Source organism: Delphinapterus leucas, chromosome 6, assembly GCF_059928025.1.
Source record: "Delphinapterus leucas isolate spDelLeu-1000000601 "Yukka" chromosome 6, BTC_Dleu_Yukka2, whole genome shotgun sequence".
In the NCBI taxonomy this organism is placed as follows: Eukaryota; Metazoa; Chordata; class Mammalia; order Artiodactyla; family Monodontidae; genus Delphinapterus; species Delphinapterus leucas.
In genome coordinates, this window is record NC_143134.1 from 39261702 (window position 1) to 39283752 (window position 22051).

At 44.7% G+C, this 22051-nt stretch overlaps 1 protein-coding gene across 1 annotated transcript in view; it reads left to right on the forward strand.

Moving 5' to 3' along the window:
- Window positions 1-18634, forward strand: part of FBP2 (fructose-bisphosphatase 2) — a 36106-nt gene extending 17472 nt beyond the window's left edge. Inside the window, exons 4-7 of the mRNA XM_022558907.2 lie at window positions 544-684; window positions 9498-9635; window positions 14305-14424; window positions 17696-18634. Coding sequence (XP_022414615.1) covers window positions 544-684; window positions 9498-9635; window positions 14305-14424; window positions 17696-17890 — 594 coding nt within the window. The 3' untranslated portion in view covers window positions 17891-18634. The remainder of the gene's footprint in view (window positions 1-543; window positions 685-9497; window positions 9636-14304; window positions 14425-17695) is intronic.
- Window positions 18635-22051: the final 3417 nt, after the last annotated feature.

Here is a 22051-nt window from a genome sequence, read left to right on the forward strand (position 1 = left end):
CTTGGGGACAGACAGGGGCAGTGTCTTCAAGCGGCAGCGCATGGACGGTGACGAGCTCTGGGCCCAGCTGCCTGGGTTGACTCCAGCTCCTCTTGATGTTGGGTGAGTTATCCAGCCGCTCAGGCTCTGAGTTCTTCATCTGAACGATGGAGGTCATAATGGTATCTACCTTGGAGTGCTGTTGTGTATGTAGAATGAGGTACTGCACAAAATCAGAGCTCAATGACCTTGGTCGTTATAATTATCAAGGAGCATGGGTTATGATTTTTAAGAGAAGGTGTAGTTTTAGCACTTTGGGGTGCTGTTCTTGGCAGGATGGAGACAAATACGTTCAGAAAACAGGGAGAAGTCCAAGAATGGCCTTTGCAATGGTTCAGCTAGAACCATTCATTAACATGGCAACGCGTTTCCTCCAGATGCATTTGTTGTGGCTTGAAATTCTAGAACTGCGTTTCCTTCAGCGGTTCAAGTAGATCTGAAATGCAGGCCTCTGGCAAAGGGTTCTCTCCAGAGACAGTAATGTTTCCCTTTTCTCTTTTGCAGACCTCAGAGGATGAGCCTTCTGAAAAGGATGCCCTGCAGCCTGGCCGCAACATTGTAGCCGCAGGCTATGCACTCTATGGAAGTGCAACACTGGTGGCTCTTTCCACTGGGCAAGGAGTGGACCTCTTCATGCTTGACCCAGTAGGTACCCAATAAGGCGGTATGGGCCTTTGTGCTTTAATTCCTGTCCTCTGAGATAATTTCCTAGTCATTCCTAATACTTGCTTTTGGGGCCAGAGAGTCTAGTTTGGAGAGCCAACAGAATCATCTAAAAACATTTAAGAACCTCTGTTCAAGTGAGGGCATTTGAGGACTTCTACAAAGTCAGTTGTAGCAACTCAGGCCCTGTTCTTAAGGAATTTATGACCAAAAAATGCATTCAACTTCTTTGGTTTATGGGAATACAATGACTTAAGAATCCCGATGATGCCAATTTCCAGCCAGAAGCATGGATTCTTTAGAGTAGCACCATCCACTAGAACTTTCTGTGATGATGGCTATGCTCTGTAATCTATACTGTCTGTTACGGTGGCTACTAGCTTCCTGTGACCATTGAACATTTGCTGTGTGGTTAGTGTGACTAAGAAACTGGGTTTCTAAATTTTATTTCTTTTTAATTAACTTAAATAGCCACATGTGACTAGTGGCTACCCTACTGGACACCAGTTTGGAGGACTTCCCCTAATACACATGTTCTTCCCAATGGGAGGAGTGACTGGTAGAAAGCTATTTTATCAGATTCTGTGTTGTTCTCCACACTTTCCACAATGAGAAAATGCTCAGTAGCAGAAGGGGAAGAAGCACAACCTCTGGGTAGATGAAAAATATGATAGCATAACGCTGTTTGGAGGACGACATAATTGGATAAAGACACAAGAGTTCAAAAATAAAGGGTGAGCCTTCATGGCAAATGTACATTAAAAATGTTCAGGAAATTTTGGAAAAGATGTGTAACTTATAGAATTTCTCTTTTAAATGCTGGATGCTTTGCTTATTACTTGTGAACTACTTTGCTAAATATAATCAGGTCTTGTGAAAACTCAAATATTTCTTTTGCGGTATGCAGGCCTCTCACTGTTGTGGCCTCTCCCGTTGCGGAGCACAGGCTCTGGACGCACAGGCTCAGCGGCCATGGCTCACCGGCCCAGCCGCTCCGCGGCATGTGGGATCTTCCTGGACCGGGGCACGAACCCATGTCTCCTGCATCGGCAGGGGGACTCTCAACCACTGTGCCACCAGGGAAGCCCTCAAATAATTTTGACCAAAGTCCATTTCAAAATTTCCAGTATTCTGTGAAGCAAAAGCTATTGTTCAGTATTTCAACTTAATTTGAAATTACAAATGTTTATTGAGCATCTAGTGTGTCCCCAAATACCATTCTAGGCAGTGGAGGGAGATAATGCACTGATCAAACAAACGTTTTAGACAAACATTTCAGGATTTTACATGCTGGTGCATGTGAAACCACACAACTCATATTGGGACTTGAACTGTCTTTTAATTGAGATCACACACCTGGTCTCAGGTCTCAGGTTCTTTATGTCTCATCGCAGAAAGAATTCAGTGAGAGACAAAGTGATATGTGAGAAGTGGATTTACTTAGAGAGATACACATTCCATACACAGAATCTGCCTCAAAAGGCAAGAATGGCCACAGGACATGGGGTTGTCTTGGAAAGTGAGAGTGGCCAAAGCAGAAACATATTCCACAGACAGAGTGTGGGCCATCTCAGAAGGCAAGAGGCCTGGAAATATGGGGTGGTTAGCTTTTTATGGGCTGAGTAATTTCATAGGCTAACGAGTGGGAGGGTTATTCCTACTATTTTGGGGAAGGGGCAGAAATTTCCAGGAATTGGGCCACTGCCCACTTTTTGGTCTTTTATGGTCACCCTTGGAACTGTTATGGTGCTGGTAGGTGTGTCATTTAGCATATGCTGGTGTATTACATTGAGCGTATATAAGAGGCTCAAGGTCCACTGGAAGTCAAGTCTTCTGCCATCTTGAGCCTAATTGATTCTAACCAGTTTTTGTTGTGTCCTCAATGGCTCTGTCATTCTTTTGAAGGTTGTGTCCTGCCCGCTTCTTACCTGTTTCACATGTGAGTGGAGGGAAGAGGGTTACAAATTTCAAAACAGTTAAACTAAACTTTATAGTATGGAAATCTGGTATCTTTTGTTTTTTAAAATTTTTATTTATTTATTTTTTTTTTAAAAACTAAACTTTATAGTATGGAAATCTGGTATCTTTTATTTTTAAAAAATTTTATTTATTTATTATTTTAAAAAATTATTTATTTATTTATTTTTGGCTGCGTTGGGTCTTCGTTGCTGCATGTGGGCTTTCTCTAGTTGTGGCGAGTGGGGGCTGCTCTTTGCTGCGGTGCGTGGGCTTCTCATTGCTGTGGCTTCTCTTGTTGCGGAGCATGGGCTCTAGGCGCACAGGCTTCAGTAGTTGTGTCACGTGGGCTCAGTAGTTGTGGCTTGCAGGCTCTAGAGTTCAGGCTTAGTAGTTGTGGTGCACGGGCTTAGTTGCTCCGCGGCATGTGGGATCTTCCTGGACCAGGGCTTGAACCCGTGTCCCCTTGCATTGGCAGGCAGATTCTTAACCACTGCACCACCAGGGAAGTCCATCTGGTACATTTTAAAGTCTAAATTTTTCACATATAAACCCATCAGAGCAAAACGCATTGCTGTGTCGGTTTACTGATGCTCTAATTTCTCATTTTCATAGAAGCAGGAATCTGTAGTTCACAAATAATGTTACTGAGCCCAAGCTTGTTCTGCTTGCCGCACGACAGCCAATAAATTTGGAGACAAGGTGTTGAGGCAAGGAATAGTGACTTTATTTGGAAAGCCGGCAGACCAAGAAGATGGCAGTTTAGGGTCCCCAAAAAACCATCTTACTGGGGTCTGGATGCTAGTTTCATTTATAGAACAGAGACTGGGAGGAGGTGAGGAAGTGAAGTAAAGAGGCCATTAGTTTTGCCTGTCTTGGCCAACATCGGGAGGTGATGTGTTAACTTCTTCTTTTCTGCAGCCATTCACAGGTGGTCAGGGTCAGATTATCTCCCAGTGAGCTGAGCAAAGGCACTTTAGTTTAACATTCAGGCACAGGGTAAGGGTTCCCTGTGGCAGGCCATTATGTATGATTATAATAACAAAAGCAGCAAAAAGCAAAGGTTAAAGTCAAAGAAACAGATCGAACATGGAGTCTGATTTAGCTCTTCCCTGCTACAATAATACTCTCAGAATAGTAGCTGACAGTTAGACAGTGCTTATTAAGTGGTGGATAGGTATCTGTTCTAAGCAACTTGCATATATTAATGCATTTAAGCCTCACAGCGGCCCTGTGAGGGTAGGTCCTACTATTATTCTCATTTTCAGACGAGGAAAGTGAGGCACAGAGAGGGTAGGTAACTTGCCCAAGGTCATGCTAGTAGCAGTGGAGCCAAGAGTCACACTCAGGCTGTGATAATTGTGATTTATAAGAAATAAATAAATTTGATCATTCAGATTGAAACAAGAGGGAAGGGGGCAGGGCACGCACGACCTTTGAAATAATGACACAGCCTGAGGACATGACTTAAACTGATTAGAACCAAATGGGTCCAAGATGGCGGACAAGTCGACTTCCACTAGACCTTGAGCCTCAGTATATGCTCACTGTAACACATCAGCAAGCTAAATGACACACCCACAGGTGCCATGACAGTTCCAAAGCCGACCATAAGGATAAAAAAGTGGGCGGTGGCCCAATTCCTGGAAATCCCGCCCCTTCCTGAAATAGCTGGAATACTCCTCCCACTCATTAGCCTATGAAATTACCCACCCCTATAAAAACTGACAGCCGCATACCCTCGTTCCTTTTTCACCTTTTGAGATGGCCCACACTGTCTGTGGAGTGTCTTTCTCTCTAAATAAATCCACTTCTTACCTATCACTTTGTGTCTCACTGAATTCTTTCTGCAGTGAGACATCAAGAACATGATCTTCATTAAGTCCTGAAACCAGGTGTGGGATCTCGGTTGGAAGACTGAGTTTTGGCCAGGTTTGAGTCCTAGCAGTGTGGGTTCAAGTCCCAATCTGGGTTTAGGCTGTGTTCGAGTTCTGGCACAGGGGTTCAAGGTCCAATCTGAGGTGCACGGTTTCAAGATGACCAAAATATATTCCTCATATATTTGTTATTCATCCATGGTTCCTGGCTCACAGCTCCCAAAACCCTTGGAATTTCCTAAGTGCTGAAGGGGTCTTTTGTTATGGTAATGAGGTGACTTTTGGAAGGCTCCTGAAGATGGGGGCTGGTTTCCAATGGACCCAACCACATGATTAGAGGGTTGGGACTTTCAATCTCACCCCCTGGCCTCTGAGGAGGGGAAAGGGACTGGAGGTTGAATCAATTGCAAACGATTTAATCAATCATGCCTATAATGCCTGTATAATGAAGCCTCCATAAAAACCCAAAGGACTGGGTTCAGAGAGCTTCTGGGTTGAGACGGAGGAGAGTGGTGAACCCGGAGAGGGCAGTGGAGCTCTTCACCACTTCCCTGTGCATCCCTTCCATTTGGCTGTTCCTGAGTTATAGACTTTTATAAGAAACCAGTTATCTAGTAAGTAAAATGCTTCTTTGAGTTCTGGGAGCCACTGTAGCAAATTAACTGACCTGAGAAAGAGGTCCTTGATGCCAAAATCTTGGCTTTCCTGCATACTGATACTGAACAGAAATATGGAGACAGAGTTGTGGAGAAGAAAGAAAGCTTTATTTCTTTGCCAGGCAAAGAGGGAACACAGTAGGCTAGCGCCTCAAGAACTGTGCCCCGCTCCCTGGGGAACAGGGAGAGGTCATATAGTCTGGGCTCATGGTCAGAGGTACGTGATAAGGATCAAGGCAATAACAGTCTTGCATTCTTTCTTCTGCAAAGTTTCAAAAGGGTGGGGCTGCTGACAAGATTAGGGTTGTGCAGGGTCTCAGGTGGTCAGGTCTCCTAATCTTGATGAGCTTCTCTAGTCCCTTTTATCTTACCTTAGGTGGTTTCATGGCTACTCCTCTCTTAATTAGCAACTATTCAAATCTGCCCTTTGGAACTCAGGGAAAGTCATGGAGGCTGGAGTCTTGCCTGCAAGAAATGGGGGACAGAAAGGCCTCTATGCCTGGGAGCCCCACAGGGCCCTGCTTGGTTTCATCCTGGGAACCTCTGATTTATGGCCGGTCAGAGTTATAGGTGACAACCTGGGTTTGAAACTGGCGTCTGAAGTGTCCCCACTTCGGGAGAGGGCGGACTTCTAGGACTGAACCCTTAACTTGTAGAATTTGATGCTATCTCTGTGTAGATAGTGTCAGAATTGAGTTGAATTTCAGACACACTGCTGGTGTCTGAGAATTGCTTGGTTGAATTGTTGCAGGAGGGGGGAGCCCTTCCAGGGCCCAAGAATGGGCTCTTGTCTAACATTTGGAAATGAATTGTCCAAGGGGACACGTGCTCACAAAGCAAGAGACTATTGGGAAGGAGCGCCCAGGCGGAGAGCAGCAGGGGAAGGGAACCCAGGAGAACTGCTCTGCCACGTGGCTCACAGTCTTGGGTTTTATGGTAATGGGATTAGTTTCGGGGTTGTCTCTGACCCGTCATCTGACTGAGGGTCCTTCCTGGTGGTACCTGCATCGCTCAGCCAAGAAGGATTCCAGCAAGAAGGATTCTGGGAGGTTGGTAGGATATATATATGGACTGGGGTCTCCTCTCTCCTTTTGACCTTTACCGAATTCTTCCGGTTGGAGGTAGCTTATTAGTTCCATGTTCCTTACCAGGACCTCCTGTTGTAAGATAACTCATGCAGGTGGTTACTATGGTACCTGACCAGGGCGGGCGGTTTCTGTCAGTGGTTCCCTTAACAGTATGTGTGGGACTCCTCCCCTACCCACCCCCCACAACACACACACATAAACACACATAAACGCACACACAGAGGAAGTGGCCTTGGCACACCAATTCACACGCAGTTTTGTGTTTAACTATTATACCAGACAATTTTGAATAAACTCTCTCGATTACAAGCAAAATATCTCCAAGAACATTCTGAAGTGGTTCTACGGGTAGTAGGGAGGTGCCTTTGGCTCAGGGGGCCAGCTGAAGGATTCTAGAGACACAGCTCATACTTTCCACCTTCGGTCACGATAGGGGGGCCCAGTCTGGATACAGGTAGGCCAGGCAGTTTGATTACACATGAGAAAGAAGAGACGAACCATAGCATGCTCTCTGCTGAGCTCTCTTTATTAGCCTGAAAGCCCTTTGGATCACATCGCCCTACTACAAAGGACACTTGAGCAAGGACCCAGTGTATGAAGCTGAGGACCAGTTTGAAAGGTTGACTTCAAGCTGAAGCAGCTTATGGCAATTGTCACAGGTAGAAAACCATAGAGGGTGGCCAGCAGTTTACTCAGGCAGGGCCTCACTGGCCAGAGTTCCTTGGTGGGGCAACTAAGAGCCTGCCTGATCTGTGACTTTGCAGGGCTGGTAATTTGATTTTGTCAGAGCATACATTTTGTTCAGGCGCGGAGGGACCGCCTCACATTAACCAAACTCTCAACTGTGGTATAAGCCACAATGACAAGGCATTTGTTTACAAATAGCAGATATCATTTCTGGGTGACAAGGATATGGTGCCTGATAATCAGGTACCCTCTTCTCAAAGCTGTGGGAGGCCCTTTTCGTTTTTTTTTTGTTTTTTTTTGCAGTACGTGGGCCTCTCACTGCTGTGGCCTCTCCCATTGCGGAGCACAGGCTCCGGACACGCGGGCTCAGCGGCCATGGCTCACAGGCCCAGCCACTCCGTGGCATGTGGGATCTTCCCTGACTGGGGCACGAACCCGTGTCCCCTGCATCGGCAGGCGGACTCTCAACCACTGCGCCACCAGGGAAGCCCTGTGGGAGGCCTTTTTAATATTCAGTGGGTGCCAGTGATCACGAAGTCAGAAAAAGACATTTATTTTCCAGGTTAGAGTAAGGCTCCACAGCCAGTTCCTCCATCCCACAATAGGGAACAACTCTCCAGGGGCCTGAGTGTCTACACCCACAGCCCCTGGGGTGGATAAATAAGAGAAGACATTATTTAGACAACAGTATCTGTCTTTGATCTTTGCTGATAAACAAAAAGAAAAGGATCCTGGCTAAACTAAGTAAAGGACTTACTGTATTAAGGGGAAAGCTCAGGCCCCAGGCTAGAGATGGGCAGGTCTGGGAAGCAGGATTCACAGGAACGGTCCCACAGGACAGCCTGTCTGGTCTGGACACCACCCCTGATGCTGTGTCTCTCCTCAGGTTTCAAATGCCAGGAAGGGGTATGTAATTTGTTAAGCTCAGTCAGTTGCCTGACCTTGGGCTAGAGGAGGCCCAGCTTAGAGTCTTCTTAGACTGGCGTCCAATGAAAAAAGTTAATTATTCAAAGGAAGTTCGGGTACTTTTAGGACGTGGAACTCCATGCTGAGCTGCTCCAAAGCAACAGATGTCCAGAACAAGCGATTAAAGCTCATGATCCAGAGACCATCAAGTACTTCCCCGCAACATAAGAAGCTGGTTTAGTAGCAAGGGAGAAGGCACTCTGGAGGAACCGGGAGGCATCGTGCTAAGAGGGGGTTGGCTTGGGCTTATTATAGCACTTGGGGTTTTGCTTGATGATTCTAAGGAGTATTTGAGAAAGAGCGGGTCAGTTCTGGATTGGGTGTTGTCTAGATGTGGGTACAATGATTGACGGTGTATCTCGGTTTGTATGTAGGAGGTGGGAAGTTAAGGTGAGGGTAGAGAGTCATTGGTAAAGAAGCACTCATCACCCACATTTGGCAGAAGAGAGGCGTGTTGAGTTGCTTTTGCACTTGAGTATCCTCATCTTTGTCTTATTTCAGACACGGTCAGTGTGGCCTTGTCTTTTTGTGGGAGTGTTGTAGACGTTCATTCGGAGCCTTCTAGCTGTGAGCTGTCATCTTGGGGGATTTTTATTTTCTGAGTCTTCAAAGTTGAATCAAAACTGATTAGATTTCCAGGGTCTGATTTTCTTCCTAGTGACTTAGAGAGACATCCAGCCTTTCAAAGTGAATCTGCAGCCAGCTAATTACATTCCTAGGGATGAGACTGTCGGCACTCTAACTCTGAGGATTTAAAACACATTTTTTTATCAACTGTTCCTCATGCTGAGCGAATACAGTTTCTGACTGAAGGGATTTCTCTTTACCCATATAAGAGTAGTTGGGATACAAGGGACTTTGAATGGTTTCCAACATTGAGTCGTTAAGATAAACAAAATAACTGGGGACTTCCCTGGCGGTCCAGTGGTTAAGACTCCACGCTTCCGATGCAGGGAGCACAGGTTCGATCCCTGGTTGGGGAACTAAGATCCCACGTGCCTCACCATGCGGCCCGCCCCCCCCCCCCCCAAAAAAAAAGCTGAACTGAATGTGGAAGAGGATGGCAAAAACATTATAGGAAATACAGGATAAATAAATTAAAGAAAAATAACTGGACCACAAATTAGTGGTCTAACCGCACCCCCCACCTTCATGACAAATCCCATTTGAGTAACTCTTTCCTCTCATTGCTGATGGCCCAAATCTTCCTGAAAACATTAGGAATTAACCAGGGGTGAGAACTTGGGGGATAAATAAGGCTAGGCTCTTTACAAATGAGTAACCTAGCTACGGTGAAAGTTACAAAGGAAATTTTCCCTCTTTTTCCTTTGAATTATTTTATTTCTTGTTATATCACTGCTTGACGCTGCCTGTGCAGGCTCCATATTGTCACTGTTCTTTATACAACTCATAAAAACATCACTAGGCAGGCCGCGGAGGACCCGGCAAACCCCAGGGTTCTTTTAGCAGACCCACATCTACCGTTCTCTGGTTGTTGGTGTGTGCTGTTGGCTTCTGTTTCCTGGTATCTCTCTTCTTCCTGGTGTTTCTTTTCACCTTTCTAGGCTCTTGGTGAATTTGTCCTGGTGGAAAAAGATGTCAAGATTAAAAACAAAGGAAAGGTTTACAGCCTCAATGAGGGCTATGCCAAGTATTTTGATGCTGCTACCACAGAATATGTGCAGAAAAAAAAATTTCCCGAGGTGAGTGAAGAAAGCTAAGGCAGAAGCAGGGGGAATGCTGTCTCAGTGGGTTCCTGTTTTGGGGATGGCTGTCGGGGCCTGGCTGAAAGAGGTTGATGTCCCTGTTTATGGCTCTGGACCGTATGAGAATGGCAAACTCTGACTTTCTTCATAAACAATCAAAGTCTTTCATAGCTAAAATTTACGTAGTATAGATAATACTCTCCAGGTGAGTTTTTCCAGGAGAAATTGTCTATGAAGAAGGGAGAGACCAATATTTCAAAATCCAGAGTTTCAGGTCAGAGCATCTCCCCTGTCATTTTTTGCTAAGCTACCACCTGTGCTGATTCTGGTCACTTAATCGTATTTAGGTGGAATAATTACATTTAAAAGTACCATTCATATGCTCTAATATCAGGGCCTGGTGTTTACTCCAAGTTTTAGGAAGGTCTTTGGCTCTCAGTGTGATCACTGAGTCCTGGACTTCATGTGGCTATTAATATAGCCCAAACCGGGCTTCCCTGGTGGCACAGTGGTTGAGAGTCCGCCTGCCGGTGCAGGGGACACGGGTTCGTGCCCTGGTCCGGGAAGATCCCACATGCTGCGGAGCGGCTGCGCCTGTGAGCCATGGCCGCTGAGCCTGTGCATCCGGAGCCTGGGCTCCGCAACGGGAGAGGCCACAACAGTGAGAGGCCCGCGTACTGCAAAAAAAGAACAAAACAAAAAAACAAAAAAACAAACAAAAAATATAGCCCCAACAATCCAGTAGGTATGTCTGCCATACAAAGAGCGCTTTTAAGACAGGTGTGGGAAGGAGTCAGAGCATTTTCAGATCAAGAATGTGAAGTCTGACCTACACTGGAAGTGGCTGGAAAAGCAGTGGTGTGATGTGCCAGCCTGGCTGCCCCTGGAAGCCCTTCACGAGCTCCACGGCGAAAAAGCTCAGGATTCCAGAGGGTGCAGAGCAGTTAGTTAACAGGGTGCTGGGACCTGCCTCTGCTGCCTCAAACAGAAGCTTTAGAGAGTTTTCTTCTTTCTCTGTTCTGTTTGTTCTTTAAGCAAAATTCTTAGAAGTGCAGTCTCCTGTACCTCTCCTTTGCTGTCATGCACAAACCTGTTAGACATCTTAAGGGCAGAAGTAACAGGATATGAATTGTGAGGTTGATAAAGTCAAAATTATTTACAAGTTCCCAATCTTGGAGATGATTTCACGGTGCGGTGGTTCCCATTCTAAACTAAAATGCGTCTCTTCTAGAACCCATAAAGGAAGATACATATTTTACCACTGAAAAACCAAACTCGTATGAAAAAAAAACATAATTTTTTTTTTTTTTTTTTGCGGCACGTGGGCCTCTCACTGCTCTGGCCTCTCCCGTTGCGGAGCACAGGCTCCGGACGCGCGGGCTCAGCGGCCACGGCTCACGGGCCCAGCTGCTCCGCAGCATGTGGGATCTTCCCAGACCGGGGCACGAACCTGTGTCCCCTGCAATGGCAGGCGGACTCTCAACCACTGCGCCACCAGGGAAGCCCCCTCTCCTGTACTTTTGCCCTCGGGAAGCCCCTCTCGAGTGTGAGCAGGCAGTGCTCCTCCCACACGTCATTCTTCCTGAGGCCATTGCTTCCCTGCAGGATCTTTGTGTTCCGGCTGCAATTCTCCCACACACCGCACCCCTGGGAGATGGGAAGTGGTCCAGGCACTTTTCCTTACCCTCCGCCATTGTGGAAGGAGCAGTCCTCCTTTGCTGTTTGTCTCCTGACAGTAGCAGCTTCTCCTATCCCTGACTGCACTCTTCTATTAGTCATGATAATAGTAGCTAGTGTATACTGTGTCAGACACTGTTCCTAGTGCTTGTTGTGTACTAACTCATTCAATTCTCCAACAGACTACAAGATAAGTGTTAATACCACAGTCCCCATTTTACATATGGGGAAATTGAGGCCCTGAACAGTCAAGTAATGTTACCGAGTTCAAGCTCTTCTTGCTTGCTGCATGGCAATAGAGGCTAATAGAGAGATGAGTTACTGGGGCAAAAAATAGCGACTTTATTGGGAAAGCCAGCAGACCAAGAAGACGGTGGACTAGTGTCCCAAAGAACCACCTTACCTGAGTTAGAATTCAGGCTTCTTTTATACTAAAAGGGAAGGGGGTGTGATTGGTTGTTGCAGACTTCTTGGTGTCAGAATCCTTTGTTCTTGCAGCTGTCAACATAGGTCAAGTCAGGATGTTCCTGTAAATCTACAAGACAAATGTTATTCTCTGTTCTGCAACTTTTTCTCTCTATATGAATGGAAAAGTGACCTTTGAAGGTCAGAGCCTTGAGAATGGGCTGTCCTGTATATTTCAGCCTAGAGGCAGCATTCTTAATTTGTAGCAAAAGCAATAGAATACAAAGGTTAAAGTAAAATAAACAGATCCAATATGGAGTCAGATTTGTTCTTCCTTATTCAGTAACTTGAGTAAAGATGACCTTATTTAAGTGGTAGAGCCAGGATTAAAATCTGAGCCTTCTGTTGCGCAACAGATCTCTAGGGCTTTTTTTCATCTTGTAAAGCTGGAATTCTACATCCATTGAACAACAATTCCCCATTTCCTCCTCCCCTCCCCCATCCCTAGTAACCACATTCTCCTATGTGTTTCTATGTGCTGGATTACTTTAGATACCTCAGGTAAGTGGAATCATGTAGTGTTTGTCTTTTTGTGACTGGCTCATTTCACTTAGCATAATGTCCTCAAGGTTCATCCATGTTGTAACAAGTGACAGGATTTCCTTCTTTTTCAAGTCTGAATAATATTCCACTGTGTGTATATACCACATTTTCTTATCCACCTGTCTGTCAATGGACACTCAGGTTGCTTCCACTTCTTGGCTATTGTGAATAATGCTGCAGTGAACATGGGTCTGGAGATATCTCTTTGAGATTCTATTTCCTAGTTTTTTAGGATAAATACCCATAAGTTGGAAGGATGTTTCCTTTTTTTTTTTTTTTAAAGTTTTTCTTTCCTGTCATTCCCTCTTTAACCCTCTTTGCTCCATTGTCTGCCCTTTATAATCCTCTTTTATCTGTGTTGCCAAATCCAGCGTCATGTTTCCACCTTATGTTACCTGACCTTTCCATGGCATTTAGGGGTGTTTACCCCTTCCTTGGCCTTGTGTCTGGTTTTACATCCACCTTCCTAATCACCTTCTTAGCCTCTTTTACTGGCTTCCACACTTCTGCCTGCCCTTCAAGCTTGGTACAGGACTTTATTCCAAACAAACCTCTCAGCTCACACTTGGTATCCTGCCAGGGTGAACTCATCCAGTCTCTTCTGATGGAATTCAGATCTGCTTGCTCCTCAGACACCTAGAACTCCACATGTCCAACTCTGACCCTCCTATCCCCCACCCCCCACTAAACATACACCCCCAATTCTGCTCCTTCCTGGTTCTTCTTCTCTTGATCCATACTGCCTCAACCATCATGCTCATTCCCAACAACATTCGGGGAATGAGTCGAGAGGATTACCTCTTTCTTATGCCCATGTCTAATCATTCACTTGGTGTTATCAACTCTATTTCCTAAATATCTCTCAAGTTAGTCCATTTTCTTCATCCTTATGGCCATTGGTCTAATTCAGACCTGTGTTCTTTTACCTACTGAGAAGTCTCTTAATTGGCATCTGAAGGTGTTCTTATATACTTAATATCATTATGTGAATAAAATGGAGGAGGCAAAATCTCCCATGTAATTTTTAAGGTAACAACCTGAGTAGTGCTTTCAAGAAATCTCACGTAAATGAAATTCAGTAGGTATTTTCCCAGCACGTACTTTTTGCCTCACACCAGGCTGGGCTCAGGGAATGCCAGGATCAAGCAGGAAGTCTTTTCCCCAAGGGCGTCACAGACTGATGGAGGGGCTTATGAATATAAATGCTTATGAAATCAATGCATTTTATTATGGCTGATGCCACACAAAACACTGGATATCTGCCCTGAGGAAGTTTGGTGTTTCCCTGCACTGTCAGAGAATTATTAGATTAGACACAGAAGTCTCAGATGGGTCGCTGAATGAGGAAAAGCAAACCTGCCCAAACCATTTCATCAGATAGTCGTGCCTTACCTGACATGCCCTACTTGAGGGAAATGATGAACTTTGTTCTTTTCAGAACAAATATTCTTTTCATTACATGACTAATGAAATTGAGGTTTATAAGGAAGTTGTTGTATTTCTTTGCACGATTTCTAAGGCTCCTTAAAATAATTTTGCCAGTGAATAAACACTGCTTACACTAAGTGCAAAAGTTGTCATGGTTCAAGGGAATCTGGTTTTCAGAAAGCTGAAAAGTGCTCTGAACTCTGGGGGCCAAGGAGGAGATTCAAGGAACAGCCAAACAGTTGGCGTTTGTCTGTACTTCCTTTTTCTTTCTTTAAAAAAAATTTTTTTTTTCTTGTTAGCTTCTGTCTTAGGACACATATTGTCTCTCACTTTAAGTAGTCCAACATTTAATGAGTCCAATCACTAGTTGAGGTTTGGGGGCTCCTAATGAATGGAATGCTCAGTTATATCATATTTTCAATTCCTAAGCTAGTGGGTGGAAGAAGGAGGCCCTGGAATGCAGAGGTCGCACCAGCTGGATGTGTGACCTGAAGCAGGTGCTGAGTAATTGCTAAGCTCACTGCATCTTGTCTCTTTCCTCTCTGCCTTCTAGGATGGCAGTGCTCCCTATGGGGCCAGGTATGTGGGCTCCATGGTGGCTGACGTGCACCGCACCCTGGTCTATGGAGGGATCTTCCTGTACCCAGCGAACCAGAAAAATCCAAAGGGCAAGGTAACTCTCCTTTGTCTGCTGGCTGAACCCGTTCAGGGAACCAGTCAGAATTCGCTTTCTCATCATGCCTGCTTTTTGGCTACTGCCCTGTCCTTGGCATGTCTGTCTGCGAGTGGGCAGGTGGAAGAGAAACGAAGTCTCTATCCCAGTAGTGAATTCTGAGGCTGTGGAGAAGGAGGTGGCTGAAGTTGTTGTTATTGGTGATTGTCACTGGCCTTCACTTCCGCGGGCCTCACGCCCCTCAATTCACTGTGAGTCAACTGTGTTCATCTCCCACTTTCCCAATGCTGTGTCTATCTTTTAGCTTCATCAGCAACTGATTTTGCATCATAGACCCTTTTGAGAATTTAATGAAACCTATGGACCCACTTCCCAGAAGAAAATTACACGTAAACATACACATTACATATGTTTTCAGGGGGTTCACGATGATCTGAGGTCTACCCAAAAATTCCATAGAGAGTTCCCAAAGTCCAGACTAAGCAGTTCTGCTCAGAACTCATTCAATATTTCTGGAAAGGTAGCTCCTGGAAGGCCTCACTGCAACTTTATGGTCCCAATGCATCTGTTTTGAATAGACACCGCCATGGCAAGGTGCCTGATTTTTAGCCAGTCACAGAATCATAGGTGGGTAGACAAATCCAGACAAAGCCCTGTCGTATTCTCTGACACACTAACAAGTAGCCACACGTATATATGTCTCTCAGCACGGGCGACCTGAATTATTGGAATGCCAGATTCAAAGCCACGGTAAGAAATCTAACACAGCACATGAGACCAGAGAGGAGATTTTAATATGCAGATTGGTATGTCAGACATTTTTTTTCACGGGAGTGTTTAGCTCACCTATATTAGCTGGTTGAACTAAGAGTCACAGATAAATCTGCACAAAAGGTGCTGGAGGAAAGAAAAGTGTTACGGAGTATTAAGTGAGATAGAGTAGAAGATGTGGAAATTCTTTTTTGGCCGCGCTGCGCGGCATGCAGGATCTTAGTTCCTCGACCAGGGATTGAACCCACGCCCCCTGCAGTGGAAGCATGGAGTCTTAACCACTGCACCACCAGGGAAGTCCCTTACTTTTTTTTTTTTTTTTTTTTTTTTGCGGTACGCGGGCCTCTCCCTGTTGTGGCCTCTCCCGTTGTGGAGCACAGGCTCCGGATGCGCAGGCTCAGCGGCCATGGCTCACGGGCCCAGCCGCTCCGCGGCAGGTGGGATCTTCCCGGACCGGGGCACGAACCCGTGTCCCCTGCATCGGCAGGCGGACTCTCAACCACTGTGCCACCAGGGAAGCCCCACTATTTTTTTTTTTTTTTTTTTAATGTGGATATTCTTAAGTAGAACCGCTCTTGTCACGTACGCATTTCCAACGGGGAGAACATTAAGACTAGTTATTACTAATTATTAAGATGATTTAAAATGAGTCTTAAAATATCCACATATAATTACAAAAACATTTCCATAAGCATGTATAATTGCATATATAGATCTATATTCATAGCACCACATTGAAAGTATCATTGGTTTCTGACCTCCATGTTTTAGCTCTCAAGGTCTCTGTGACCACATCTGTGTGTGTGGGTGCGTGGTTGGGTTCTCCTCCTATGTGCGCTTGTCTCTGTAGAGCAGTGTGGATTTTAATCGTGGAAAAAAAATAGATTGCATGGCCTGCAGGTCAAGGTACCATGAAGATCCGGACATTGTGTTTTAAGATGCGTTTACTACAACAATGGCATTTTAAGGTCAGAACAAACCTTGCCTCCGAGACAAGCTTTATGCGAGAATGCTGTGCTTATTTATTTGTTTACTTATTTATTTATTGTATCTGAATCAACATGATACAAACAAAAGCATGGTATGCTGTTTTCCCAAAATGGCAACAAATGCCCTCTACAGTCTTAATTTACTTTCTCCTCGATGCGTGGCTCTCCAACCCAGATTGGAGATATTTTGTTCCTCTCTTTGAAATAACAATAATTTAAAAATCAGCACAAGATATAACTGTTTTCTCCAAGTAGTTTTAACAAACGCATTTCAAGAAAAGAATGGAAAGAAAAAGGCTGCACAGAGCTAGATCAACCACTTTGAAAGCTCATTGCAGAAAAGGAGAAAATTTTTTTAACTACAGATTTTGTACCTATGGGGGAAGGAAGGAGAAGATAGCATGATACTGAGTCAGAGCGTGCCGCTAGAATGTCACCCTGAATCTAATGTGATGTGTGTGTGTGTCCGCTGCGGGTCAGGGGATGGGGAGGGAGTCAGAACATAATGACAGAAGTAGACCCAGAAAGGACATTCATTCAGCCCATTTCAAGTCAATTCACCATATTCTAACTGGACACAGGACAGACACCCGCTAGTTCTCACAGTGCCTTTTAGAAAGGCATTTCTTTCTCAGAACAGGCTCGGCCCTGGACACATGTACCTGGCCTGGCAAACAAAGGTGCAGGCTGATTTCCCCCACCCCCATTTCTGCCCTCCACTGGGAGCCCCTGTGCAGTGTACACGGTAGCCTTGTTTGGACGCTCTCTACATGTCAGGCAGTACTAGGAATGGAGATGCCACGAAGACCAACCTGACAGACCCCTCCCCTGCCCTCAAGGGAGGGCGTCCAATGAGGAAGGCAGATGTTAAACAAACTTCAGAGTCTGGACTGTTATGAAAGGGGAAGTACAGGATTCTGTGGGAGAGCATGCAATGAGAGAGTTAACTAACTTAGTCTAAGGGGCCAAAAGGAAAGGCCATTTAAACACCAGCAAACTGTTCGGCCAAGTCGACACTTGAGATGTTCCTCCCCACGATGCCGGACAGCGTGGTTATCTTGAGAGACTGGCCAGCACTCCCGAGGTGACCTTCCGATCCCATCCAAGCTAGACCCTTGACTGGCCATAAGGCCTGGCATATAGAGGCTCCTAACCGGGCCCTGCAGAATCAGTTTACCTCATTGCGGAACCAGGGAGAAATGAGTACCTAGATCTCATACTCCCAAGTGAGAAGGCCAAGCTTTCATAAGCATAAAGGCCAAGCTTTCATAAGCATAAAGATGTCGACCAGAGGTGTCCCCAAAGGCATATGTGATAAGTATCAGCTGAGGCACCCAGCCTCCTGGAGAGTGTAGGGCTCGGGGGCAGCCAGCTCCGCTGAGATGCGCAAATGCACTCGCACTAATGAGACAGCAGTTGAGTAATTGGAATTCCTCGTGGAACTTTAGGGGCATGGCGTGGGAATTTTGACAACTTGCAACACTTGTCCACCTGACTCTGTTCCTCTGCAGCTCCGGCTCTTGTATGAGTGCAATCCTGTGGCCTACATCATCGAGCAGGCAGGAGGCATGGCGACCACAGGCACCCAGCCTGTGCTGGACGTGAAGCCTGAGGCCATTCACCAACGAGTCCCCCTCATTCTAGGGTCCCCGGATGATGTGCAGGAATATCTCACCTGTGTACAGAAAAACCAGGCAGGCAGGTAGTGAGTCTGACCCCTCAAGCCCTCTTCTCCTTGTGTTGTACCTTGTTAAGGACCCTAGATGAATGATAGGTGAGTGAATGCTGGTGATGAGACACAAAAGGCAAATCCACCAAATCACATCCAGAGGAGCAGAAGCCAAGGGCTCACGATAAGTCTAGAAGCCAGAGGTGAGTCTGTGGTCAGTGTAAAGGGCTAAAAATAAAACGCACGTGTGAAAAGAACAACTTTGGTTTGTCTTCTGTCATGAACAGTGGCAAATGGGGTTGTGGTTCTAAGTCTATCAGCCCAAGTTATCAGCAGCTATCCACCTGTGGGCCAAAGGTACGGAGATCAGTTAAGAGTTCGTCTTGGTTTGTTTAGAATTTGAACCTAGTGTCTGAGTCCCATAGCGATTAGTTTCCTTTCTTATAAAATAGATATGTATATTTTATGTATATATACTTATCATATATACTTATATATATTCAAGGTATATAAATATATACATTATATATATTTAAATATATAAACGGCTGCCTTAATTTCTTAGAAGTTTTTGTCTTACTGTGGATAGGTTTTGAGTTAGAAATCTCATGGGTATTAAATTCTAAAATTGTGGATCAAGCCTTCATTAGGAGCAATTATTTGGATAACCAACAACTATTTGAATAGAAAAATGTGGTCACCTATTGACAAAGCCACATGCTAATTGGAATTAATATTTAAAAATTAATACCTACGTTTCTCAACCTCTTGACTTTTCCTTTTTAATATTTTCAGGAAATATTTTAATCTATCCTAGGCCCTAACCAGAGTGCACTGGTTAATGACCCTTCATTTGTCCAAATTATGTCTAGATTGGGACGGGGTGGCATATGTATCAGAAATCTCAGATTGCTTTCCCAGGAGTTGCTCTATATGTTTATGGACCTGGAGGCCAAAAACACCTAATGAAATATTCACAAACAAATCCAGAAATATTTAAAACAAAGATACATCAGGACAAAATCAGGCTTAACTCCAAAATTCAAGAATGATTCAATATTAGAAAATCCAGGGACTTCCCTGGTGGCACAGAGGTTAAGAATCCACCTGCCAATGTAGGGGACACAGGTTAGAGACCTGGTCCAGGAAGATCCTACATGCCGCGGAGCAACTAAGCCCATGCACCACAACTACTGAGTCTGCGCTCTAGAGCCCGTGCTCCACAACAAGAGAAGACACCGCAATGAGAAGCCCGCGCAGCGCAACGAAGAGTAGCCCCCGCTCACCGCAACTGGAGAAAGCCTGAGGGCAGCCACAAAGACCCAGTGCAGCCCAAAATAATAAAATAAATAAACTAATTAATTAAAAGAAAAAGAAAATCCATTAAATAATGCATTAGATGAAAGCAAAAGGCAGTGGTGGGGAGGTGGGGGCTAGGAGAAACCATAGGAAGAAACATTCCTTTCCCACTTTAGCTTTGGACAAGGTGGTTCATACCACCCAAAGATGGATTTCAATTTGGATATAATTCAGGATTCAGTAGTGTTCCTCAGTCCACCTCTGCTTGGCAGCAGTAATAGAAGCAGTAAAATTTAATACGTAATCGAAAAATTTTCATCTTCCTCCACAAAACACAAAGATTTTCTAGGAAAAATTCTGATTCTAACCAATGGGCTATTAATGCTTCATTAGACATTTCATCAGAAACTTATATCTCAAAGATTCAAACTGAAGTCTTCACTTCTTAGGAATAAATTGATCTGGTGAGCACATGGTTTCAGGACTACACAGCCAGGAGGGGAAGGATTTTTAGATGAATGATAGCACCTTCAATCATGGTCTGTGTTGCTTTGATGAATGTGGTAGGTGCTCAGGGAAAGATCCATTCACTCACTTCCCTTCTTCAAGCTTGAGACTCTTGGTCCCTGCACCTCAAATCTAAGAATGGGAAACTAGGGAAGAGTATGGGACTCGCATTCCATTCTCAGTGGCTACATATCAAAGATTTGAGAGCATTGGTGCAATGGTGCCTGGGTGACCAGTGCTTTCATAGGCAGGGTCTGGAAAGACCCTCAGAAAGAAGTTGGGCTCTCTGGCCGAAGTGATCTGAGAATCCCTTTCCTCTTGGTTTCTCATTCCCTCCAGATTGCCTTCCCAGTTTAGATGCTTTTGTCTATCTCAGGAGAAATCCAGTTGTTCTTTCCATTTTCCAGCAGCCCCCAAAGTACCCTCTACAGGTCTGGCCCCACTTGGGGAAGGTGGGACCATTCACTGGTTTCTATTGTATTTTGGGCAGATGAGCTTCAGCAGCTTGGGGGGCAGACCCATTGACACATCAAAAGGAAAGAAGCATTTTAATAGATACTCTTTAAAAATAAGAAGAAAACATGGTGTTTCAAACCAGTGGGACATGAATGACTGGTGTTTGACTAATAAGCTAGTCATTTTGGGGAAAAAATAAACAACAACCCAAAACATAGATCTGCAAACATGTTGCAGATGCATTCCAGAATTAAACATAAATAATAAAACTGTAAAGGTATGGCAAAGAGATAAAGAAGAATATATTTATGACCTTAAACGGGACCAAAAGACACAAAGCATAAGATATAAAGGAAAGACAGATGTGAATATATCAAAGTAAAAACAATACACCACATAGTTAAAAGACAGTTGATAGCTTAGGAGAAAATATTTGTAACCTATAACAAAAAATGAACATCAAGAATCATGCATATTGAGAGGAAAAGGAAACTATCCTAGAGAAATACACTAAGGATATAAAACTGCCATTTGCAGAAAAGAAAACACAAACAGTCAATAAACATGTGAAAAGATGGTTAGACTCCCTGATGATCAGGGAAATGTAAATAAAATAACATCACTTTTCACTTATCAGATTGGCAAGGTACAATGAAGACTGAAAATATCAAATGTGCTAACAATGCGGGGAAATGACCCCGTTCCCTCTGCTGGTGAGACAGATGGTGGAGACAGCCTTCTGGGAAGGCAATTTGGCAGTTCTGTTTAAATGGACAGCCCCTCTGGCCCAGTAGTCCTACACTTTGGTATGTATAAAACAGCCTAGATTAGTCTTTTAAAAATTAAGTATTGCTTGTAATGGCAAAAAGATGAGAGCAATTTAAATGTCCACCTGTAGGGAGATAGTTGATTTGTTGTGCCGCAATTTAAATAAGTTGGGACTTACAAACCCACTCCAGTCTTTTATGAATATGGAACTAAATACCTTAAATAGTTTTATACAAAGGCATTCTTAACATCAAAATAGACAAACGCAGACAGAAAGAAATATATCAGCTAGCACCCTAAGGTCTTTTGTTTCTTTTTAACCTGATGAGAATTAACATGTTCTTTACTCACTGCCTTCGCTTTCATGAAATGGAATCTAATCGCTTTTTTTTTTTTTTTTTTTAACTGAGGAAGAGAATACAAATGAGCAAGATATAGAGGGAAGGTAGGAAATGGTGGTGGGTCTATAAGGTGGGTCTGTGTATCAGTCAGGGTTCTCCAGAGAAACAGAGCCGATAGGGGACACACACACACCTATGTTACAGTCGTTTTTTTTGTTGTTTTTTTTTTTAATAAATTTATTTATTTATAGCTGTGTTGGGTCTTCGTTTCTGTGCGAGGGCTTTCTCTAGTTGCGGCGAGCAGGGGCCGCTCCTCATTGCGGTGCGTGGGCCTCTCACTGTCGCGGCCTCTCTTGTTGCGGAGCACAGGCTCCAGACATGCAGGCTCAGTAGTTGTGGCTCACGGGCCTAGTTGCTCCGCGGCATGCGGGATACTCCCAGACCAGGGCTCAAACCCGTGTCTCCTGCATTGGCAGGTAGATTCTCAACCACTGTGCCACCAGGGAAGCCCCTATGTTACAGTCTTGAGGCAGAATTCCTGCTTCCCAGGGAAACCTCAGTTTTGCTCTTAAGACCTTCAGCTGACAGAAGAGGCTGAAGGGGTTGAGGACAGGCCGTCTCAAAATGTGCTGCTTTGGCATATTGATTATTTTGAGCTGAAGGCATTTGAGAATCAGCAGATCCAGGAAGAGCTTTCTGATCTGCCCTTTCTACCTAAAAGCAGGTCATGATATTTCCCATGAGAGATGTGCTCTCCCTGTACCAGGAAGAGAAATACATGCTTGTCACCAGAGACTGGGAGTCAACAAGGAAATGGATCTGTGTGA